Source organism: Maniola hyperantus, chromosome 8 (assembly GCF_902806685.2).
Source record: "Maniola hyperantus chromosome 8, iAphHyp1.2, whole genome shotgun sequence".
NCBI lineage: Eukaryota > Metazoa > Arthropoda > Insecta > Lepidoptera > Nymphalidae > Maniola > Maniola hyperantus.
The window spans coordinates 14557148-14583189 of NC_048543.1; the positions used below are offsets into that span (position 1 = coordinate 14557148).

At 39.7% G+C, this 26042-nt stretch overlaps 1 protein-coding gene across 2 annotated transcripts; it reads left to right on the top strand.

Annotated features, from left to right (window-relative positions):
* The first annotated feature begins 593 nt into the window (after nt 1–593).
* Nucleotides 594–25881, top strand: CDase (neutral ceramidase). 2 transcript variants are annotated; one of them, XM_034971495.2, is made up of 14 exons: nt 594–847; nt 6358–6474; nt 10129–10278; nt 10680–10856; nt 11400–11527; nt 12037–12238; nt 13128–13337; nt 13802–13921; nt 14190–14393; nt 15744–15959; nt 17962–18057; nt 19002–19169; nt 21240–21361; nt 22543–25881. In XM_034971495.2, the coding sequence occupies exons 2-14, from the start codon at nt 6358–6360 to the stop codon at nt 22718–22720; spliced, it is 2088 nt and encodes a 695-aa protein (XP_034827386.1). In that variant the 5' UTR covers nt 594–847; the 3' UTR covers nt 22721–25881. The 2 variants fall into 2 exon arrangements, with proteins under 2 accessions (XP_034827386.1, XP_069356140.1); XM_069500039.1 differs by lacking the exon at nt 594–847 and adding an exon at nt 969–993.
* Nucleotides 25882–26042: the final 161 nt, after the last annotated feature.

Genomic DNA, 26042 nt, shown 5'->3' on the forward strand with positions numbered 1-26042 from the left:
GGTACCAACTTCCTTATATTATGGCGCGAAATTTAAAACTAGGCCGCCATTTAGAAGCGATATCGAAACAATTTACTGATTTGGGAAAAAGGGTGAAAAGTAAACGGAAATATATGTCATTAGGTATGTACCTACCAGAGTAAACGAACATGGCTCAACGCGGGTTACGGAGCTGAAGTTCGGAAAATCGACAGACGTTGGGGTCCAAAGGTGCTGAAATGGCAACCTCGCACCGGAAAGCGCAGCGTTGGAAGACCCCTCAATTCGACAGACTACATCAAATGAGTCGCAAGAAGCCGCTTGATTCAGGCGGCGCGAGACCGTGGCGTGTCTCTACAAGAAACCTATGTCCACATCCCAGCTATGGACGTCTATCGGTTGATAAGGACGTAGGTAGAGGTACCTAGACGAATTCTTATAAATAAATAGGTACCTACCTAATAGAAATTATTTAACGTGAATAACCTGATAATTTGTAATTCTTCTAGTACACTGGAAAATTACGCGTATTTCGAGTTGAACAACATACAATTTCCCAGTTTCTATATCCACTAGCGGCATGCCGCGGCGTTGACCGACAAATCGCAAAAGCCAAAAGGTCTCCACTTCTCCAGTTGAAAACAAAGCGTGCCTAAAGGAGGACGTATTCCTTTGTGTACATAAACACCGTGACGTACGTGTAATCAAGGCAAACTATTTTTCGCTAATAAACTTTACTCCAATTTAAAACTGCAAATTGCAATTAATATTTCAATAGTGATTATTTGTTGTTAAAATGGTGTAATTAATAAACTGCAGTGGCAATAAATTTTATTTTATTGTAAAAGTGATTGGCCCGAAATTCAAGGTAAACAAAAACAAAATTGTGTCATTTTCATAAACATGAACGTGTGTTAATAGAATTTGTTATTGTTAAATGCCTAAAAATATAAACAATCATTGCGCCGTTTGTTTAAAAAATGAGTCAAATGTAGTAATTCCTAATAACTTCCGGTGAGTTCCCATATTAATTACTCACACAAAATATTATGATAACATTAGGTAGGACACAAAGGAAGGTAAATTAAAACCTACACTCTACAGCCTATAATGATTTTTTTGGTTTCAAATTGGTAACTAACTATCTACCTAACAAAATATATTATGTCAAAATATACAACTAGGACTTGTTCCGCGATATTATGTAGGTACGTTACTAGGTTCCTACCTACCTACCTAAATAAATTAAAATAAACTAAGTACTTATATTATATACTTAGGTACCTGAACTCTGAACTTTTGTGACGGCGGTGGTTAAAATTAAAAAAAAAGAGAATTCTGAACATTTTTTTTTCTATGGTAAAATTGGGTAAAATCAAAAATTCTGCTGACACAGACTAAATATTATGAGCAATCCATTGATGACACGTGGATGACACGAACATATTTTTTGTCTATGAGCTCCGGGTCCCTGGGAGTCGGGAGTATAAGCCCCTGTGCACCTTTTCTGTGCACAAGATTATAATATATTTCCGACCCGGTTTTAATCATACAGTTTACGATGTGCCGTTGTTTTAATCTATTTTTTATTCGATCCAGTTTTAAAATTTACCTCTTGACTGAATTACTTTCATATTACATAATATATTTTATAATATAGGGATATTTTATGAAGGTTTCTAATATTTTTGTATTGAACACAAACGGCTAACGGCTTCGAACTCTTCGAAGATGGCTTTGTCGTTAGTGATGTGATCTAAGTATAATATTTTTTATATCCATCCTTTCCACTTTATTCTATTTTTTTTTACTTTTACCTATTTCTTTTGTTTAGATATTGATTTATTATCCCCATGTAACTTTTTAGTATAGGTATTTATTTCAGTAGGTATAGGTACTTTTATAGGCATTTAGAAACTTAAATTAGGTTGAAGTCGGTGCGTAGGTATATGAGGTAGGTAGGTGAAGAAAACTAACCTCCCACCCACCGAAGATTAAGACTTATTAACTGTTCCTATAGTGTTGTTTGTCTATTCGATATTCGATGTATCGACATAAACTTTTATCCCGAAAAATCAGAGTTTCCACGGAATTTTTAAAAATGTTGATCCACGCGGACGAAATCGTTGGCACCATCTTTATAGACTGACTAGCTGATGCCCGCGATTTCGTTCGCCTGGAATTAGGTTTTTAAAAATCCTATGGGAAGTCTTCGATTTTCCGGGATAAAAAGTAGCCTATGCAACTCTTGTCTTTAACTATACCCATGCAAAAAATCACGTCAATCGTTGCTCCGTTGCGACGTAATTGAAGGACAAACCAACAAACAAACACTTTCGCATTTAAAATATGGGCAGGTAGAGATTAACTAAGTATAATTTATTACTCACAAAACAAATGTGTTTAATGTCTCATTATCGTCCCATTGTTCAATCAAGTGGAGGAACCGGTCATCGGTGTAAATAAACAGTAGGTATAATTATTATTGGTTGCTTCAATTCAAAGTATCACATATGTAGTTACGAACCAGTAAGTCCTAAACAACATAAATTGACGTCTTGCTAATAATCGTATTTTATCGTTAACACTAGATAACAATTAATAACTATGTACCTACCGTTTTAATTCAATTTATTCACCCAGGTGACATTATATTAATATACAGTAAAGTAAAATATTCTTTATTGTACAGCAAAACCAAAACAATAGAGGAGACTGGAAAAGCGCGGAAAATTTCAAAAATATTAGTATGGCAGCTCTGAAAACCTGGAATAACCCTTTTAAAGTATCAAATTAGGTTATTCTAGGTCTGTTATTACTAATTTGTGGGTTGCATTACTGATATTTTTTAAATTTGCCGCGCTTAATTCCAATCTCCTCTTTCGTTAGCCGGACTCTAGCACATTTTAGTGGACACTTAACCGCCTTCAAAAAAAGGAGGAGGTTCTCAACTCGTCGGAATCTTTTTTTAATGTATGTTCCCCGATTACTCGAAGACGCCTGGACCGATTTTGAAAATTATATTTTTTGTTTGAAAGGGTATACTTCAAAGGTGGTCTCATATAAATTTGGTGAAGATCTGATGAATATCTTCGAAGATACATAATGGAGCTCTTCAAAGAGTAAATTTCTCGCAATCAGTGTAATAGCTTAGTAAACAGTAAATTTTTAACCAGGCATATCATATTTTAATGCCATGGGGCCACTAATTGTAAAATATATTTTTTTACAAAAAAAAAAAGAACCGTCTTCAATACATAGCCAGAAACACTATAAATTAAAAAATAATTAAATTTATTACCGAATTTAATATTATGTATGTATACAAGAGTTAATATAGTTCCATAATAATATTTTTTGGGGTCGGTGCCAATGAGGTGCCATTGTGGAGTCTCATAAAAAAGTCTAGACGATTCGCGCAGCTAAAGTTAATTGGCACCGGCACCAAAAAGTATTATTATGGAACTATATTAACTCTACAAGAGTGAATATTACATAATATATTCGGTAATAAACTTAATTATTTTTTAATTTTTAGTGTTTGTGGCTAGGCATTGAAGTCGGTTTTTATTTTTATTGTAAAAAAAATTCATACAAGGAAATCGTGCTCCTTATCTCTACACTCCATAATAAATAAGATGCAGGGCATTTAAATTAAAGCACTACGCTACGCTGATGCACATTCTTTGGTGGGGGCAATTTTATTTTCTTTAAAAATATCGATATCGATAATATTACTGAATAATTAGGTACAACCCAGTAAGTTGCAGTGAAGTGACGAAAGTAACTAGGCAGGTAGGTAGGTACAAGTGTCTGTACACAACCTGTTAGACTAGGTAAGATAAGTCGGTGTCAATGCACAAAATTGCAATTTTGTGCAAAATAACAATAGGTACCTAGTCCTCTTAGATCTATAATTGACAGAGCGAAGCGAGGTCTCCGAGTCTACTCGAGTGAAATTGCACTTGTCCGTCTGTCCGTCTGTCCAGACAGATGGACAGACGGACCATTAGACAAGACAGTAAGGTTTTATACCTCAAAAGGAAAAAAGGATCCCTTATAGGATCAGTTCGGCTGCCGGCTGCAGTAAAATTTTGGCACGCAGCAGGAAAAGACGTTTAGGTACATCTAAGGACAGAGGAGGCAATAAACTTCGGGTCATTGTCTCATCTTATTAGGTACTTAGGTATACCTGATACTGAATGAGGTAATTGTTGATGTGCTTAAAATGTGATTAGATAATAGATTTATTGCCTAAATACGTCAATCAAGTGGTAATAAGGTTTCAGTATCTTTGCCTTGAATTCCTCATTTCTGAGGGTTGAGACCCCTTTCATTAATGACATAATTACCTACCTAATGATAGGGATTTTGATACGACTGTCAAAAAAGGAGGGTAGGCGGTAGCTAATGTTTTCAGGGTGGTTAGGTATGTACCTACTTTACTGGAAAATTGAGTTAAGGTTTTCAGTTAGGATAAGCAGTGCTTTTGTGCCTCTATGCAACTCACAATCGAGTGAATAGTGACGCATCATATTACTAATGTTCGTAATTCCAGTCGCGTACTGAGGTGACATTGACAATCGCCCTCTTCCGAGTGACGTGATCTAGGTTGATCACTTGTACGCACCTACCAACTATCAGCCATGCAACGACATGATTCCTCGTTCTTTCGAAGTTAGTTAGTAATAATTTTAATATGCCTGCTATAGGGGCGCCTATAAGGTGCTTGCCTAGGGCGCTATCGACATTTTATCCGCCTCAGACCGCATTCAGTGACCTACCGTTTAAGTGCAAGGTCATAAAGTTGCTGATAGGGATATCATTTGGCAAAATAAACGCAAACATCCAGTGGCGTAGCTAGGTAATTAAGGGCCCTGGGGCAAATCAAAAAATGGGACCCACTGCTATCTAAACTGGTTAGGTTTTATCAAGTAAAAATGTTAAATATACAAATACATTCACAGAAAGAATTTAGGGGAATTTCCTAATAACTTTCGAATTTCTCTCAACTGAGTTGCCATGATTAAAGTCAGGGTTGCAACCTGTCATATTTATTTTGAAAGGGAAGAAAGAAATTTTCAAAAGTTTAGTTCGATCGAGATTTTTTGGTAAGTATTTGAGGGCCCCGGGGCCCCGCGTTCCCCCTAGGTAGCTACGCCACTGCAAACAACAGTTTAAGTTTTGCTTAAAGTTACCTACTTTATTATGTGTTATGTTAGAGCGCGTTCACTGTACAGGCGGACGCGGATGGCATTCTATTTAAATCATTGATGATCTTTATCGATAACTAGCTGATGCCCGCGACTTCGTCCACGTGGAGTTAGGTTTTAAAAATACCGTGGGAACTCTTTGATTTGTCCGTGTAGCCTATGTCACTCTCCAGGTCTTTATCTATACTCATGCAAAAAATCACGTCAATCCGTTGCACTGTTGCGACGTAATTAAAGGACAAACCCACAAACAAACACACTTTCGCATTTATAATAAGGGTACCTACTGATTAATCGATGAGATATAAAATAGCTAGTCCTACACGCAAAATACATTCTATAAAACCACGATCTGAAAAAACTGATGACAAACAAAACGCGACCGCTCGTAATAATTTGTCGTGAACACGCACTTTTTATATAATAGGTACATTGTAATGTAATGAAAATATTTTTGTTGTAACCAATAACTAGAATTTAGATAGATAACAATTCTTTTTAGCTATACAAATAAGGTTATCACAATTAAAACAAAGGAATATTGTAAGAAAGTGCGCAAAGGCAGCATTCGCTTTAAGCGATCTCTTCCGAGTTCTGTCTCCTAATTCTTTATACTATACTATAGACCTCACGACTCTTTGGGAACCAGGGCCGTCTTTACCCGGGAGCTCAAGGGGTTTGGTGCACCCGAGCGAGGTCCTAGGGGCGCAAGCCGACTGCCATAAATTTCGATAGGTACCTACTACACTGAGTTCACACGAGTGGAGCCGCAGGCACAGCGCGTGGCGTATCAATAGGGTGGCAAGGCAAAATACCACGGGCCCTAGGACCAAGGGGCCCCGCACAGCCCTCGAGGGCCAGGGATTTATCAAATTGGGAATACCTACCTAGATTTGATTTCGGGGGGTAGGTACCTACTGAAAAGGAAACAAATACGTGCCTCCCATGGGCAATATTTTAAAAAACTTCGCGCTCGCTTCGCTGGCGCTTTCTCAACTTCTGGGTGCCTAGGCGCAGGCTTACTTTCGTATCCCGGCGCCGAATATGTTTAAGTCGGCCCTGTTGGGAAATTGGGTATTTTTAAAACCCTAAATCCACGTCGGCGACGGGCGAAGCCGTGGACATCAGCTAGTTTATAATATGGGTACTGATTTACTCTTTCCAGATGTACCGAACGGGTTGGTTGCCGTGGGTTGCGCTGTGCTGTGTGTGCGCGAGCAACGCGCTGCGCGTGGGCGTGGGCATCGCTGACGTCACGGGTCCACCGGCTGAAATTGGCTTCGTAAGTCGTTAATTCTGCATTTTTAGGGTTCCGTAGTCACGTGTTTCCTTGCATGTGTCGATATATTAAATTGTTGATACTTAGTAAAAAATGTTGAGAATATTTTAATGTATATAACGGGTACATACCACGATAAGTTTTTGTTTTTATTTGTCGATATTTCAACCCAATGACACAGGTCGTGGTCACGACGGGACTGCGGTGCTGCGACAGATGAAGTGTATTTTGGCGGACAGCTCGTGAAGTTCCAGCGAAAAGAAAAAGAAAGAGGGTAGTTCGCTATGGCCCTTGACAGCTCGAACTTCACCTCTCGCAGCACCGCAGTCCCGTCGTGACCACGACCCGTGCTATTGGGTTGAAATATCGACAAATTAAAACAAAAACTAATCACGGTAAGTACCTGTTATATGCATGAAAATATGTCGTTAAACCACAAAATAAGCTTAAAATCAAATGTTGAGAATATTATGTGCTTCACGGTTTATTGGACGGCCGAAGGTTGTCGGCATGATTAGTTTACTTTCATTTGCCAGTGTCTGTTCATGGACATAATATTAACAAAGACATTAATTCTTTGCATATGCCTACATATAAGCATTTTTTTTATTTTATTCAGATACAAGTTAGCCCTTGACTGCAATCTCACCTGGTGGTAAGTGATGATGCAGTCTAAGATGATAGCGGGCTAACCTGGAAGGGGTATGGCAGTTTTTATTAAACCCTTACCCCTTTGGTTACGGCATCGTACCGGAACGCTAACTCGCTTGGCGGCACGGCTTTGCCGGTAGGGTGGTAACCAGCCACGGCCGAAGCCTCCCACCAGACCAGACCAGAAATTTAGAAATTATAAAATTCCAAACCCCTGCCAGGAATCGAACCCGGGACCTCCCACTATTAAGACCACAGCGCTTACCACTGCGCCAGGGAGGTCGTCAAATATACTAAGTAGTTACTAGTTACCATAGAATAATAGTAGATTATTCAACATGTGATAGCCTAGCGATTAGGACGTCCGCCTTCTAATCGGAGGTCGGGGGATCGATCCCGGGCACGCACCTCTAACTTCTCGGAGTTATGTGCGTTTTAAGTAATTAAAAAAAAAAAAAGAATATTAGCCATATTAAATGACTAATATTCCCCTTTCCTCTCCAATTAAGCGTCAGGCTTGTGCTAGGAGTAGGTACGACAATAGTGCAACGGGCGGGATTTGAACCGTCGACCTTCCGGTTTTCAGTCCACTCCTATACCGGCTGAGCTATTGAGGCTCGGTTTAATTAAATATCACATAATTTAACGGTGAAGGAAAACATCGTGAGGAAACCTGCATGCCTGAGAGTACTCCATAATATTCTCAAAGGTGTGTGAAGTATACCAATCTGCACATGGCCAGCTTGGTAGACTATGGCCAAAACCCTTCTCACTCTGAGAGGAGACCGTGCTCTGTAGTGAGCCGGTGATGGGTTGATGATGATGATGATGTTCCGCAATCTGCTATATCCCATTGTAACAGTCGGACTAACGTCGACTAAATACGTGAGTAAAGCCGGTATATCTAACATGTCAAAATGGCCGCCATGAAAATGAAATAAATTAAAAAGTTATATGCGATGGTACGGAGCTCTTCGTGTCCGACTCGCACTTGACCGAATAACTGGCATCTGAATATTCGGAATCCTTGACAATTATGGCAGTAGGTAGATACATAGTTAAATGTTAACGTTGAGTAATAAGTGGTTTGCAAGGTCTCATTCTATAGCAGCATATTGCGAAATGGTTTAAATATTATTCATACCTTTATTTCTAAAAAATTCAAATGCCTTGCATGTTACATATTATTGTAAATGCTAGTCATAGTTTAGATCGGTAAAATTGAATGCATTTTGATGTTTTAGGGTTCCGTACCCATCATCATTAACCCATCGCCGGCTCACTACGGAGCACGTGTCTCCACTTAAAGTAAAAATAGTTTGGCCATAGTCTACCACGCTGGCCATGTGCGGATTGGTAGACTTCACACACCTTTGAGAAAATTATGGAGGACTCTAAGGCGTGCAGGTTGTTCACTATGTTTTGCTTCCTCGTTAAAGCAAGTGATATTTACTCGTATATGTACTTCAAACGCAAAACTCACCTTCGATTAGGAAGCGGACGTCCTAACTCCTAGCCACTAGGCTATCACATTCGTACCCAAAGGTAAACTAATTCTGAGCCAAAGCGTAAAACGGTGTCCTTGTGATAGGTGTACTTGGAGGATTCTTGTAGCCAGGAAAACTTCAGCCTTCTATATTAAAGACACATTAATTTCTGTTTATATTAATAACTAGGACACACGACAAAACATGGTTGCATGCAGTGCAGACCACAGACAACAGACTGACTGAGAAATTCTGAGTTGCCATAATACAGTTTAACATCTTGTCTGTCCGCGTGTCACGGGTATTCCAGTTCGAAGACGAAATTAGTTACAAGCCTGAAATCTTATTGGTGTAATTGGTGTATAAGTCGCGGCACACAAGTCTAGTGCTGAACGAAATGTAGAAGGGATAGCTGGGACGACTTCCAGTGTACAGTGAACAGTCCAACTCGTATGCAGAAATAAAAGCTTGTATACGCGGATATATTTTATTTTAAAACTACCTACCTACATTTGTTCATAATAGTTACACATACCTACCTAGAATATTAGACTAAGTATTAACTACAGAGGAATGTGCAGTGCTCAGACAAGCCGCCAAGCGCTTACGAGCATGAAGAAACCAATATTGTAAGCGTTTTTTCTTTTTGTGTGGAAAAAAATAAAAAAATAAATAAGTCGCGTTCTGAATTGTATTGTAATTGCTGTTAATTTTTGTTGTTTTTCCAGTGAGATGTTGTTTTTACCTAAACACTGGGGCCGAATCTCTTGTACACAATCTCTAAACTAAACTAAATTAACATGTATAAATCTAGTGCTATCCTTTTCCGCAAGCAGCATTATGAAAGGGATAGCAATTGATTTAGACGTGTCATTTTAGTTTAGTTTAAGAGATTGTGTACAACGGAATTAGCCACAATATTTATTAATTAAAGAAAAAAATATTATTAGGTAGGTACGTTAGTTTATTAATAGCTAGACATAGCTTAACGGGTTGCGAAGCTGAAGTGGCATTGGGCAGTTCACATAGTTCGTTACACCGATAGACGTTGGGGTCCCAAGGTGATGGAATGGCGACCTCGCACCGGAAGACGTAGTGTTGGAAGACCCCTCACTAGGTGGACGGACGACATCAGACGAGTCGCAGGGAGGCGCTGGATTCAGGCGGCGCAAAACCGTGGCGTGTGGAAATCCCTAAAAGAGACCTATGTCCAGCAGTAGACGTCTATCGGTTGATGATGATGATTAATAGCTAAATACTATTAATTAATTAAAGAAATGATTGTAATGGGTGTGCGACAGCACCCATGCGCAACTATCCTCCTCCACGTTCCGTTCAGCGCTAGACTTACGTGCCGCGACTTATAGGAAGTTGAAAGAAGCCGGAAATAAATATTTTTTTCTTAACCTACTATGTGGGATGTCATTGTACAGAGGTCATTGAGTAGAGTACGAACAGGCTTGCAATCGAATGTACCGACCTACTTGAAATGCTAACCTTTATAATGTTGAATTTTCAGATGGGTTACGCAAACCTGGAGCAGTCGGGCCACGGCATTCACCTGCGGCAGTTCTCCCGCGCCTTCGTGCTTGAGGACGAGAGCAACTCCACCCGCGTCGTGTTCGTCTCCGTGGACGCCGCCATGATGGGCATTGGTGTCAGAAGAGAGGTAACAGTTAGTTGTTGTGGATGGGTTGCGCTAACCAGGAGAAACCCCTGATCGAAATGCCCCCTTGAAAAAAATAACCTGGAGCAGTCGAAGCCCCCTAACTTTGTGTATGGGATGTCAATATATCAAGAATTTTCGATGCGAAGTTTCATAACTAGCATTTGGGATGTTCGAATTCGCAAAAAGTAACACGAAAGAACGAGGTCATATTCGTAGATAATACTCTAATTGAACGCGGTGATAAAACGCATCTTATTGGCTGGTCAGCGCGCATTGTTACCCTTAAGAGTGATCGAGACAGAGTTTTAAAAAGAGTTATTTCTTCAACGGTGGTCCGTTGTACGGAACTATTCTTAATGCGAGTCCGAATCGCACTTGACTGGTTTTTTTCTTGTTTCCAGGTGTTGAAACGTTTACAGAAACGCTACGGAGACCTGTACAATGATAACAACGTGATATTAAGCGGAACTCACACGCACTCTACTCCGGGAGGGTTCCTGCTGGACTTCCTCTTCGACCTGCCCATATTGGGCTTCGTGAAGGAGACCTACATGGCTTACATTACTGGCATCGTTAAAGTGAGTTTGCACAGATTTACCTAATTGGGGCTTTGTGTGTGCTAGATGTACGATTTTGTGGTAACTTAGTCAAACAGTTCTCACTCTTCAGCTAAAAGCACATCAAGAAGTACCTACCTAGCTAAGTATTTGTAATATTATGTAACCAAATTCTGGTCTTTCAGGATTTAAGCTATTATGTACATTAGTAATCTATTTAAAAGTGCATTAAAATCTTGAAAAAGATTATCAAACCCTGAGAGACGACTAGCTCTGCAAGTAAAGTTAAAAAATAAATAAGTCCCTTAAAATCATCGATATAAATGACAAGATATTATGCCCAAGTAAATAAAAATTTTCACGGTTTTGGAACCAAATAAATCAGCGCCACCTCTTAGATACTAATGAACGACCCGTTTGAAATCCAAACGTCACTGAGGTTGCATTGGTGCTAAAGCACTAATTAGTCGGTGTCATTTTGTTTGTTCAAAGGCCCTTTCCATACGAAGTAATATATACCTAAGTCAATGCTTAAAATAAAGAACTTATTTTTTCTAATTTCAGAGTATAATCTCAGCTCACAACAATATCACCCCAGTACGAATGGAGTATGGGGAAGCAGAGTTGTTGGACGCTAACATCAACAGATCTCCATCTTCTTACCTGCGGAACCCGCCCGAAGAAAGGAACAAGTAAGTTGTAGCGACATATAGCTTTAGAAATAAGATATTTTCAAAAACTAAAAAACCTAACCTGTCAACAGAAGAATTATACGTGTATAGTACGCGACGGATATAATCGGGGTATGAGGCTGGGGAACGCCCCGCACACCCGCACTATCCCGCACTGGGTTAGCGCAGGAGCTGTGCGGGTGTGCGGGGCGTTCCCACCCCGAATGCCATGTTGACCTGTGGCGAATTATACCTAGGTACCTTATTTTATTACGACAGTCATGTTTAATGGAAAGCAACGATGAGGTCTAACGCCGGCCATACACGATCAAGTTAATTGTCAAGTTTGCAACCGACTTGAAGCGGCGTCCAGTCCATTCATAATAATACACATACACCGTCAAGTTGACTGGACCTAAAAAAGCACGTCAAATGTTTTTGACGTCACATCTATGTATTTTATACAAGCTCCCATACTCAGCGAGCGGTTGTGACGTTTGATCCTAGGAACATTATCTTTTTCATTTAAGGTACAAATACGATGTCGACAAGACATTAGCTCAGATACGGTTCATCGGACCTTCGGATCAGATAGTTGGAGTGATCAACTGGTTCGCGGTCCACCCCACCAGCATGAACAACACCAACCGGCTCATATCGTCCGACAACGTCGGCTACGCCTCTATATTGATGGAAAAGACGCTGAATGGAAATAATACGTTGCCGGGAAAGGTAATTTTCTCTTTTGATATTCTTTAGCACAATTGCTAAAAGAGTTTTAAGCTGATACACGATAAAGTTTACCGTCCAGTTTGTAGCGGACTTGAAACGGCGTCCAGTCAACTGATAATCATTATACGGTCAAGTTTACTGGAACCGCTGCAAACCTGATAGCACAGTTTTACGATGTATAGTAAACTTGATCGTGTATGGTCAGCGTTAGGTATTCGGAAGTCGGAAGTAGAAACAATTAAGCTAATAGGCACCGAAAACTCTAGAGTCTTCGATTTAAAGTGGACGAGCCGTTAAGGTACCTGTTTCTTTAGCGCTGGGTAATGCGTTTACGCATTCATCTCGAAAAAGGGAGGTCATGTGAGACTTGTCGGAGAGGCGGCCGGAATACCCACTAAAACCCAGCGGTGACTGGGTCACGGGAACACTTGCGCGATCAACCGCGACCCAGCCAGCGACATCCGCCGAGGCGGATCCTCCACCGGGAGGATCCGGGAGAGCCTCCTCCTCCTCGTTTCATCCACTGTACCGTCTGCTAGTCAGACGGACACGCGGAGAAACCTGTCCCGTTGCCAGGCTATTAGCCATAGCTAACAATATCCTCGAAAATAAATTATTATTCGCCATGTTACCGGAGCACACCCGGCCCAAATACTGCTTTTCACCTCGAACATATCCAAAAGGGACCACCAGCACCTGGGAAGTTACCTAGCTGGCACCCCAAGGGAGTACCTACCTAGTACCTACATATGTGCCCGAATGATCTAAGATGAGAATGATTTAAGTTTGGTCTGCCGAAACCTGCCGGTTTGTATCTTTAGGCTGTACTGTGCTCTGTGGTAGAATTGTTATATACCTATTGTTACTATTACTGCTTTCTTTCCCACAGGGTCTCATAGTCTGTGCATTCGCATCGACCAACCTCGGCGACGTGTCCCCCAACACGCGCGGTCCGCGATGCGAGTTCTCCGGCAAGGAGTGTGACCAGGAGAAGCTGCTGTGCAATCTGCCCAAAGAGCGGTGCTTCGCGTCCGGCCCTGGGCGGGACATGTTCGAGAGCACGAAGATCATTGCAACCAAGCTCTTTGACACGGCTATGGTAAGTACCATTATAAATGGTCTGAGGACCTACTAAACTGTTTCACCATCATCTTCAACCGACAGTCGACCGGCAACCAAATTTCAACATAGGTATCTTGTAGGAAAATCTACGCGTCACGGTCTTTCACCTACAAGGTCACCATTCGAACACTTTGGGACTGTCATGGCTATCAGTTTTTCGTGCTATGCCCTGCCCATTGCCATTTCAGCTTCGCAAGCCGTTGAGTTACGAGTATGTCAGTTATTCTGGTTCTCCTGCGAATCTCCTCATTTCTGATTTTGTCACGTGGAGAAACTGCAAGCTCCATAGCTCTCTCCATCGCCCGCTGAGTGACTCAAAGCTTTCTTATGAGGCCCATAGTTAGCGACCATGTCTCAGATTCATATGTTATCAGTTATCACTGGATTAGAAGTCTATTTTTCAATCCAGCGCTTAATCCTCCAGCGTTGCAATATTTTCAGAGAGTATTGAGGCAGCCGGGAGAAGATCTGACGGGTCCTGTGGGCGTCATCCATCAATTTGTGGAAATGCCGGCTCAAGAAGTCTCTGCCTATGATCCAGTCAGCGAAACATTTAATGCTGTAAGTCATATTTTGAGTGTGAGTTTGAATTACAATGAATCCCGTTTTTTTTTGATTTTGCACGCTCAAGGTCATCGACCTGAGCCGCTAAAGAGTGTGCGAGCGAAAACATTCACATCGATGCGTGTTAGAATAAGAAAAACATCAAGTTTAATTGAATAATTAAATTATTTGAAAAATTAAATCACCTGTAAAATTTCTGTGATGAAATAAAAATCAAATTTAAAAGTAGCAATAAGGTCCACCTATACCAGTTTTTTATTCTCAGAGTGCCAAAGTGAAGGGTTGCTACCCAGCCATGGGCTACAGCTTCGCGGCCGGCACCACGGACGGTCCGGGAGCGTTCGACTTCACCCAGGGAACCACCTCCTCCAACCCCTTGTGGAACGCGGTGCGAGACTTCATAGCCGAGCCCACTGCTGAAGATGTCCAATGCCATAAGCCGAAACCTATTCTACTCGCTACTGGCCGGGTGAGTTCTTAGTTCAGACACACAATACTTAATAGTTGGTACTTCTTCTTCTTCTTCTTCTCGAGTCGACGGTCACCTCAAACATGGGCAGTCCAAAAAGCCTAACCTAACCTAAGAAACCTATTCTACTCGCTACTGGCCGGGTGAGTTCTTAGTTCAGACACACAATACTTAATAGTTGGTACTGCTTCTTCTTCTTCTTCTCGAGTCGACGGTCACCTCAAACATGGGCAGTCCAAAAAGCCTAACCTAACCTAAGAAACCCATTCTACTCGCTACTGGTCGGGTGAGTTCTTAGTTCAGACACACAATACTTAATAGTTGGTACTTCTTCTTCTTCTTCTTCTCGAGTCGACGGTCACCTCAAACATGGGCAGTCCAAAAAGCCTAACCTAACCTAAGAAACCTATTCTACTCGCTACTGGCCGGGTGAGTTCTTAGTTCAGACACACAATACTTAATAGTTGGTACTTCTTCTTCTTCTTCTTCTTCTTCTCGAGTCGACGGTCACCTCAAACATGGGCAGTCCAAAAAGCCGCAACCGCGATAGATGGGTCTTAAAGGTAGCCGTCGTGGTGAAAAGATTAGTCAGCCTAATGATTTTGTTCATGTAGTAGCTGCTTCCAGGGACGCCGGGTGCTTGTGATCGGTATAAAACATAAGAGCCTCAATAGCTCAACCGGTAAAGGAGTGGACTGAAAATCGAAAGGTCGACGGTTCAAACCCCGCCCGTTGCATTATTGTCGTACCTACTCCTAGCACAAGCTTGCCACTTAGTTGGAGAGGAAAGGGGAATATTAGTGTAGATGCGTGGATGACAATTTAAAGGATTTTTCTTGCAGTTGTAAATGATTTATTGAGCGCAGACCGTTGGTTAGTTTTTAACAAGAAGAACAAAGGAATTTATGAAAACGTCAAACGATACAAAAAAATATATAGAAAATTGCAGGTGGTTATAAAAATATTATGTTGCATGAACTGACATTTGGAAAAGATAATAAATGTGTGATTTTAAATTAATAATGTTTGATTCCAAAATATTAGTTAACATGAGTTATAAAAGTGACTAATTTATATATATACAATAACAAAAATACTATAAAGAAACAATTAAATAATTAAGTGAACGACAAAATTATGAGTCGACGAATTGGTACGCATTTGCTGCGAAGATGTTGTAGGCGCTTCAACAATTAGTCATTTAACATGGCTAATATTCTTTAAAAAAAAAATCTTGTCCGCATACTATAGTAGGTACTGGTAAAATGACTCCTGTTACGAAGAAATAAAGTGCAATTCAGCGTGCATAGCACTGCAACGCAAGTTTAGCAAACACAATGTTGGTTGCAGGCAAAATTCCCATACGAATGGCAGCCCAAGATAGTCTCCTGCACCGTGGTCAGGATAGGAGGGCTGTTCCTGGTGGCAGTGCCCGGGGAGTTCACCACGATGTCCGGCAGACGGCTGAGGAACGTAGTGGCAAAGAGTTCTGGTGCTAGGAGGGTGGTGTTGGCCGGACTGTCCAATATATACTCGGATTACATCGCCACGCCTGAGGAGTACCAGGTATTTTTGTTAATTTATAGACTAAGAGCGGGGGCACACGATGCGTTGCGGCGGCGCGGCGGTGCGGCGCCGGAGCGGTGTCGCTGCGTCGTCTTACATAGAAATATCAAATCAAATCAAATCAAATCAAATCATTTATTTGCACGATTGCAGGTACAATGATGGTGTTACAGTGGTTTATTTACAGCTACAATCCGCCATACAGTGGGCATGCAAAATTTATTTTCTTATTATCTATTATTAATAAGCTATTTTTTAACTTTTTTCTTAGAATTATAATGTTCAACAGTCACATATCACATAATATAATATAATATCACATGTCACATAATAATTATCTACCTGTAATATATTAACCAAGAAATAATTAAAAAAAAATAGTCAATATAATATAATCACATCAAGTCAACTCTAATTAAAATACCTTAAGATTACTATTATTATATTATCTCTTGGAACTTTTAAAACTAAATTAAAAACTTATCTTCTTATACAACAAAAAATTACAAGTTAAAATTAATTACTTAATCATTTCATACTATTCGGATCAGCACCTATCGTTTCAGCACTTATGTCACATATTATATTGCACTTATTGTTTTTACAATCATCATATTTTATAATAATTCCGTTATACCTCTTCTCATATTTATTTTATTTATTTTTTTATTTTTTTATGTAGGTACGGTCTTAGTTTTCTTATATTGTTTGTCTTTTATTTTTTTTAGTTACTTGTTCAAACCTTAGTTTAGTTGTTTGCGTATTTTATTTTTATAATATACTGTACTAGGTAAATCGTCCGTGACTTCACTTGTTAAGGCTCCCACTGAAAACCAGCGCTGCAGCTTGCTGCAGCATGATGCTGAGTGGGAGACCTATATTTGGTCACACGTACTTGTATATATATAGGTATTATTTTTTATTATTATAATTTTTTGTTATTAGTTTAATTATGTAGATTAACTTAATTAGCTTTTAAGGTTTATTGTAGTATTGTGATCAAATAAAAGTTTTCTTTCTTTCTTTCTATTACGATTTACTATTTATCTGTGGCGTGTCACACGATGCGCTCCGGCGCCGCACCGGACTTGCTACCACCAAGACGAGGCGGGGAGGGGTGAACGCGTTGCGACGTCGGAGCGGCACCGCTCAGTTGTTTATACGTCATAAGGAAGGACACTGTCCAACGCTGCTACGGCGCCGCTGCGACATAACAACGTTGCGGCACCGCACCGCTCGTGTGCCCGCTGATACGGTGAATTCGTTGCGATGCGGCGCCGCAACGCATCGTGTGCCCCCAGTCTAACGCTTGGCTGTAATGAGATCTGCTGGAAAGTGATGAAACAGTCTAAGGTAGAGCGCGCTAATCTAAAAAATGTGTATTCACTGAAGGTGGAATGGACTTAAAACTGGAGAGGAATACAAAAACTGTAAGGGTATTCCCAGATCCCATATCCTAAGGGTTCTAATTAGAAATGAGGAGACCAATCGATTCGTACGTGTCGGTGAAATTTGGTCGTACGGGTGCAGACAGTATCCTCTATTAATCTGTGGGTGCAGAACTGTAGACCTTGACAGACCTTGACGAAGCCTTGGAATCCCAACTAAATAAATAAATAAATAAAGCCTTTATTCCAATTCAATCTTATGGATACATACAATTTATCACAAACATTACAGTTGATATGACAATTAGAAGTACTTACATAATATTATAAGATTAACAATTTATACTTATTACAAAAAATTCAAACAATTATGCAATATGATATTCGTAATAGTTTTTATACGTAGGTACAATTTTATAAGTTTTATAACAGTTTTTGGTAAAAATAATCATGATTAATAAAAAAAATTAATTAAATTAAATGGAATGGAATCCCAACTAGGTACTAAGTAAATATTCGTAGTTTTTTTTACAAAATCCGAGTTGGCAACACTGATGGATAGTAATTAGTAAACAAAACAAAAAAAAACTTGTACAAATAATTTTTTGTCCTAGGCGCAGAGATATGAAGCCGCTTCCACCATCTTCGGCCCGCACACTTTGGATATCTACCTCAACAAGTATGTGGAGCTGACCAACGCATTGCTACAGGTTTGTCAAACTGTTTTACAATAGAGACTTTAAGGCGAGTCACCGAGGCGGGCAGCGCGGCTTTGAAGTAAACCGCTTGGCAACGTTCAAATTCTGTGTTTCAAACGTTAAATTTGAATTTAGTAAATTATAGAAGTCCTGTTGAAAACCAAAATTTAGCAGGTTCTCTGACTACAGAGAACCTTTATAATATGGAGAATTTTTATATGGAAATATTTGTCTTTAAGTACTAACTTAAAGACAAATATTTCCATATAAAAATTATTTGCCAAGTCAGAAATTTTAGTATAAAATAATTCGTTTTAGACTTTTTATTTCGGCTTAATTCAAGATTTCATTTGATCGAGTGACGTACTTCCTATTGTGTATCAAAGTAGCACATTCTTTAGACAATGTCTTTAGGTATATTGTATATTTTTAGCAAGGCCATTATTTAATAGTAAATACCTAAAACATTTGATCTAGCAAACCAGTTTTTTCCGCTTTTCCTCGGTGACTCGCCTTAACAAATTTTCTTTTTGTCACAATTTATTGAAACCTGCCTCCAAAATACATTTTTAGCTACTGATCGTTTGCTGTTACGTTTAAAACTAAGTAGATAGTTACTGAAGTCCTACCTACCTACCAATTTGAATAAATGCTTTGAATTGAATTGAATTGGGTATTTGACTACATCAAAAATAAATTATTTCTCAGTGATTATTAAATAGAGGGCCTTCCAAGATACGTAAAATCCACGCCCTTTGTTGGTTTTAAGTGTGATAACCATTTTAAATTATCGATTAAATTAAAAAAAGCACGTCAAATGATTGTGACGTCACACACCGGTATTTCATAAAATCTCGCATACTAAGCGCGCGTTTTGACGTTTGATAAAAAGTTACTGATTTGACTAGCTGTCAAATACCGTATTACTGTACCTTCATGTGTTTGATGTTTTGTAGGACTCCAAGTTGGACCCGGGGCCACAGCCGCCGGACTTCAGCGAGCAATTGATCACTCTGGTTCCTCCGGTGCTGTGGGACTCTGCGCCCTGGGGCCACGAGTTCGGCGATTGCCTCAAGCACCCGCAGAAACACTACAGCTATGGGGACGTTGTTTCTGCTACGTTTGTAAGATTTTTTTTGAATCTTCTAAAGGCATTTTTGAAGTAAAATTTATTTAGGCGCGACTTGAGAATGACTCGATGCTGTTTTGGTTTGCATAATTCTACCATTGTATTCCACATACTGAAGCTGTGGTAGCCTAGTGGTTAGGACGTCCGCCTCCCAATCGGAGGTCGGCGGTTCGATCCCGGGCACGCACCTCTAACATTTTTTTTTTAAAAAGAATATTAGCCATGTTAAGTGACTAATATTCCCCTTTCCTCTCCAACTAAGCGTCAAGCTTGTGCTAGGAGTAGGTACGACAATAGTGCAACGGGCGGGGTTTGAACCGTCGACCTTTCGGTTTTCAGTCCACTCTACCCGTTGAGCTATTGAGGCTCAGCTTTCGGAGTTATGTGCGTTTTTAAGTAATTAAAATATCACTTGCTTTAACGGTGAGGAAACCTGCATGCCTGAGAGTTCTCCATAATGTTCTCAAAGGTGTGTGAAGTCTGCCAATCCGCACATGGCCAGCGTGGTACATTATGGCCAAAACCCTTCTCACTCTGAGAGGAGACCTGTGCTCTGTAGTGAGCCGGTGATGGGTTGATCATGATGATGATTCCACATACTTGCTAGTTTAAAACATCAGCATCGAACAACATCGAAAGTTAATAGTGACGTTGTGAATGTATTTTGGCGGACAGCTCGTGAAGTCCCAGCGAAAAGAACAAGAAAGAGGGTAGTTCGCTAATATCGACAAATAAAAACAAAAACGCCTCCTCATATACCTTGGAGCAGTTATACACGAATGAAAAGGAAATATGTAGTGTTAGCCCACAGGCTTAGATCAGGGCACATTCCAACCAACAAATTCGGTTTTCTTATGGGAAAAACACCTTCCCCAAACTGTGACTCCTGTGGCGTCACAGACGATGTACATAATTTGTTGGTGGAATGCATCCGGTTCGAATCAGGGAGAGAACGTCTGATTGAATGCTTAAATCTGAACAGATTGCAAGTTGGTGTCTTTAATAGTTTATTAGCTAATCCGAATTCTGATGGAGCTTGCAATCTGTTCGATTGCTACAGGGTACCTAAGTAACATTGTTATGAAATTTGTGTGACATACATAAATTGAAAAAAAAAAAACGAGACGGACAAAATTTTCCCCAGGCTGAACTATGCCTATCATGAACTTAATGTCACGACTGCAAAACAACATGGGACTTTTTTTCTTAAAATAGAAGATTTTTACTATTAAATGGCAGATATATCATCTCTGTACAATGGCACATTAATTATCATTTTTGGACATTCTGAGGCACGCCTCCATACAATTTTTGTCCATCTCCTTTATCATGGTATGTACTCGTTATCTACATTTTAAAAAAAAAACTTTTTTATTCGTATAAACTTTTACAAGTACTTACGAATAGTCGGATGCATCTACCACTGGTTCGGAATGCCTTTCCTACCGAGAAGAACCAGCAAGAAACTCGGCGATTGCTCTTTTCAAATATTTGATATAGGTACAAGATTATGCCATGTATAAAATAGTATTTGCAGTCTTGTGCGTTGCTGGAACGAGCTGCAGGTCAAATCCACGCTCTTTTATCATTTAGATAATCTTCAATTGCGTAATATGCTTTTTTCAGGAGCATATTTTTAATAGATTTGCATTAGAATGCATTAAAATATGTTTTCATCATCTCTGGATCCCTAAAATTTCTAAATTTTCAAGGACCTTTCCCTTCCTTCGGGCTTCAGGATCCCGGATTGTCAAACAATTTTATTCATTGATCCAGGTATCGGGTCAACCCACCACCTCCCATGGCCCCACCAACCTCGCGGTTATATGGGCCGAAACGCGGGAGGGCGCCCGTTCGTTACTTGCTCGGTGGCTCTTTCCCGGGGCGCCTTCTTGACTCCCTACAAATTCTTTCTTTCCTGTCCTTGTCCCTAATTGGTCTTTCTCCCCTTTCTGGGGCAGACGTACACAACACGCAGATCCCCGCGTGCCCCGCGGTCCGGATCCTTCCTCAAACACCCACTGGTCCACGATCACGGTCCGAGCTGTTCCGCCTCTTGTGCCAGGTATCGGGTCACCCGCGGAACAGCGTGCGTCACGGGCGCTGGTTCGCGGCCGTGGAGCGGCTGGAGTCGGAGCAGGACGACGCGTGGACGGTCGTGGCCACGGACGCCGACTGGGAGACCAAGTAAGCTTGCCACCTATCTGCCACTACAAGCTTGTTGTAATTAGCACCATTGGGAACTACTAGCCGTAGCAGACTAGAAGTGGGGCGGAGGAGGATTCCTTTAGAGAATTTCTTCTACTTATGTCTAAATATATAAAACGAAAAGGTGACTGACTGACTGACTGATCTATCAACGCACAGCTGCTAGACGGATCGGGCTGAAATTTGGCCTGGAGATAGCTATTTTGTCGTAGACATCCGCTAAGAAAAGATTTTTGAAAATTTAACTCCTAAGGGTTTCAAATAGGGGTTTGAAATTTGTGTAGTCCACGCGTACGAAGTCGTGGGAATATGGTTTTGTCTTCCACTACAAGCTGTCAAGCTTGTTATAATTAGCACTATTGGCAACTACTAGCCGTAGTAGACTAACTGACTAATGGTTGGGCGGAGGAGGATTCCTTTAGTGAAATCAGTACCCTTGTTACAAATGCGAAAGTGTGTTTGTTTGTTGGTTTGTCCTTCAATCACGTCGCAACGGTGCAACGGATTGACGTGATCTTTTGCATGGGTATAGATAAAGACCTGGAGAGTGACATTCATTTTTATCCCTGAAAATCAAAGAGTTCCCACGGGATTTTTAAGAACCTAATACCACGCGGGTGAAGTCGCATGTATCAGCTAGTCTCAAATATTAAATGTTGCAAATAAGAGCAGATTGAAAGCCATGTAAAAATTAAAGAATAAAAAAATATGAATATCGTTTCTGTAGAGTTATAGATTTTTTTAATAACTAGGTAGTATAGTCCACGACAGGTTGAGATGACAATCGGGGTATGAGGTGGGGGGACGCCCCGTCCATTCACACGCCACCCGCGCTCATCCGCACCGGGTAAGCGCGGAGGCTGTGCGGGTGTGCGGGGTGTTCCCACCCTGTTTGCCATTTAGACCTATCGCGTACTATACTTAGAACTTGATTAATTCCGTACGCTTTGGTCACGGGCGATCATACTCAGTTTTTGTAAAATTATAAAAATATTCGCGCTCGCTTCGCTTGTGCTTTTGTTATGTTTTCTATGATTTTTTAAATCTATAATAGATATTTCATACAGTCAATCGACGGAGATGTCTTAACAGAGCAATCCTGTGAATCGCGCGGATGGAGTTGCGGGATCAGCTAATTTTTTCTTTTTTCTTCTTCACAGGTACATATGGCTCCGTAACTCCAAGATACTTGGCACGAGTCGCGCGGAGGTTGAATGGGAGGTCCCTGTGGGGACCCCCTCGGGCACATACCGCCTGCATCACTATGGCAACTACAAGTACATCCTGGGTGGCATCTACCCCTACCACGGGTTTACCGACTCCTTTGAAGTCACCTAACCTCAATAAACTATCATAAGTGGCTAAAATAGTTGTTTATCGTACAAGTGTGCAAAGTAGAAAATTAAAGTCGAGGCAAATTTTTTGAAACGAAGTTTATCATGAACGTTTTAAATCCACTTCCGGGGCTGGAGTCAAATGAAAAAAATAACAGCACCGTACTGTTAAATTCCTCGAAGCACACGAGATAGCAACTTCTTATTTTACTTGGCTGACTGGACTGGACTGATTTAGACGCCGATTCAGAACACTCGAACTAGAATAGATCGGTCCGAATTCCGATCAAGTCTTGTCCAGTTTGATAAAATTGTCACTGAAAATGAGTAGAAGCTAAGTTTCAGTCAGGATTTTTTAAATACTCAAACCGCTGGGCGCCTAGAATTTAATTTTTAATGTACACGTGTATCATACAAGGTTTATCAATATGTTATGATAAACTTTGTATATTATGATACACGTAACACGTGACGTTATTTTTGTAACTAGGTAAAACAATAAAATACGATTACCGCATCACCAGTGCATTGAGTAGGTATATACTTAGTCTTTTAGAGTACCCTGTACTAGTATGAGTTCAAATCAATACAGAATTGTAATCTCTATAAATTACATAAGTAACATGATAGTAATCTGGTCTATTGGGCGGCCGTATTGGTCCCGTATAAAAATATTGCCGCACGGTGTCTGTAGGTGGCCGACTGTGCGGTAAGATTTTTATTGCACTTGTGCGGTAATAATCAACATTACGGCTTTGTCAGCGATGTAATAAAAGCCGCATTACGAGTAAATATAATATTGAAAAATACCTACTGTTTAATGTAAGAATATTATTTAATTAAAGTTTTTAATGTAACTAACAGACGTACTCAGAGTCGCTTAATCGTTACTTAAGTTTAGTTAAAACGAGACAGAGTATCTCTCACATAATAATAAATAAATAAATAAATAAATAAATCTGTCTCGTTTTAACTCAATCCTATGTAACGATTAGCGACTCTGAGTGCGGCTGTAAGTACCTGCCTTTGCCTATATTAAGTAATGTTGTAGGCAGGCCAAAGTTACCCATACGTATTGTTTCTCAAAATACTTTGTAGAGATTGAATTATGCTAGACGCATATTACATTAACATGCGAGTTTCATGATTTGCCGTTAGCTTATTTTTTTATTTCATTTTAAAATAGTAAATTGTAAAATATTTGTATATAAATTCCAATTTTCTTTCTAGGTCAGTGGTTTCCAAAGATATGTATTTAAGTGCTATTAAATTAGATTTTAAGTAAAACAAATAAATAATGATAAAATCAAACTTTCCTTGCCTTCTAAGTGATTAGGAACGCAAGAACCGAATAATTTTAATATGTTTAATATCTATCTGCTTACTGAAATTGGTTGGCAACACAAAAATATCTTGATATACTTATTATTACATATTTTTATGTTATAAATTATAATTTTATACGTTATATGCATTTTCTAGTACATACAAAAGTGCCTTAGATAGGTAGGTAGGTATACGTAATTCTAATGAAATGAGGCTAATAAAAAAATTTCATTGTTTTTACTAGCGCTAACTTTCTAAAAGTGGTTTATTAAAAGTAGGTACCTACATGGAAATCTGGAAAACTAGTTATTTTTAATTTATTATTTATCTGTTCATACAATTTTAACTTAGTGTTTATAGAAAAACCCTTTTTGGACTTGAAAATGGTTCCATTTGAATTGGCGCAAGTTTAAATGTAACCTTTGAGGAGCATTGCTTTTTAGATATTATCATGGATGCCAAAATGATAGACATATAATTTATCTACTTAAAAATGTTATTCATTACATTTTGATTTGATAAGAGGGCGTTTATCGTGTTATTATAACAATAGTGATGTGATGGTACACGTGTATAAGTCCCACAAATTGCTAATGCGCGTGGCCGCCATTTAAGTGACGTCAGCACTAGACTGAAGTTTCAATAAATAAATAAAATAAATAAATTTTATTTCAGCTGACGTCAAAATGACGTCATTTCGATGTTAATAAAACGTGGTTCCAGCGCAATAGCAATTTGCGGGACTTATATCTCAGTACCTACAAATAAACTCAAACTCAAATCAATTAATATATTCAAATTGGGTATCATTGTTCATTTTTTGATTGTCAATTATTGTGGAATTTGTATTGTAAGATAATGATGTAATGGTGATCATTAATTACGTAAACTTAAAACTAAAGCTACGAGGGTTCCGAACGCCTTCTGGTCTGAGAAGAAGCCCACAACAAACTCAGCTATAATCAGCAGAATTAACTAGGGTTGCCAAATCGAATATTCGTGATGTACTTTTAAAGAAGCGCTCTCTCAAATAGAACATAAATATAACAACAGGATTGCAAACTATCTGATTTTTAGGGTTCCGTACCTCAAAAGGAAAAACGGAACCCTTATAGGATCACTTTGTTGTCTGTCTGTCTGTCAAGAAACCTACAGGGTACTTCCCGTTGACCTAGAATCATGAAATTTGGCAGGTAGGTAGATCTCATAGCTGACATTTGGGGAAAAATCTGAAAACCGTGAATTTAGGGTTAGATCACACAAAAAAAATTAAATTGTGGTCATGAACTAATAATTAGTATTTTCAACTTTCGAAGTGAGTGAATATATCAAGTGGGGTATCATAAATGAAAGTTCTTTACCTGTACATTCTAAAACAGATTTTTATTTATTTTTATGCATCATAGTTTTAGAATTATCGTGCAAAATGTCGAAAAAATACGACTGCCTGACTGGCCCTTGGCCGGTTTTTTTCCTTCCTTTTCTTCGGGGACAAACTGTCATAGCAACTGCAGAAAAGTAATAGGTTAGTATGTGTAATGTTTTGATATAGAATGCGAGTACTTACCTAATACGCTCTCTGCATGTCCGCGGAAATAAGCGCTTGCCAGTTGAAGGTTATCGATATGCCAGGAAGTCCTGGCAAAACCGAGGCGGTTGGCAACCCTAATTTTGCCATATACGATTCGCTTATCTTGTACGTAAGTGCGTAATAGTCAAGTCAGAGATTCTATGTAGGACGTATAAAATGTAAAAATACTGGTTAAATAGGTAGTTTGTGGGTATAAATAGTTTATCAGACGCTTGCCAGATTAAAGTAAATAAACATTTTTCAAAATAGTTTGTTGTTTCCTTTTCTCATTTGCTGTACCTAAAAAACGCACACAGCTCCGAAAAGTTAAAGGCGTGCCCGGGATCGAACCCCCGACCTCCGATTGAAAGGCGGACGTCCTAACCACTATACCACAGCTTTGAAGTTCGGCGGGGTGATTACGTATCTC

Coding starts and splice junctions, on each gene's coding strand:
- CDase (XM_034971495.2), top strand. CDS start 6,358: ATGTACCGAACGGGTTGGTTGCCGTGGGTTGCGCTGTGCTGTGTGTGC. Junction 15,960..17,961: donor CCACGCCTGAGGAGTACCAG/GTATTTTTGTTA, acceptor TTTTTGTCCTAG/GCGCAGAGATATGAAGCCGC. Junction 19,170..21,239: donor ACGTTGTTTCTGCTACGTTT/GTAAGATTTTTT, acceptor CTCTTGTGCCAG/GTATCGGGTCACCCGCGGAA.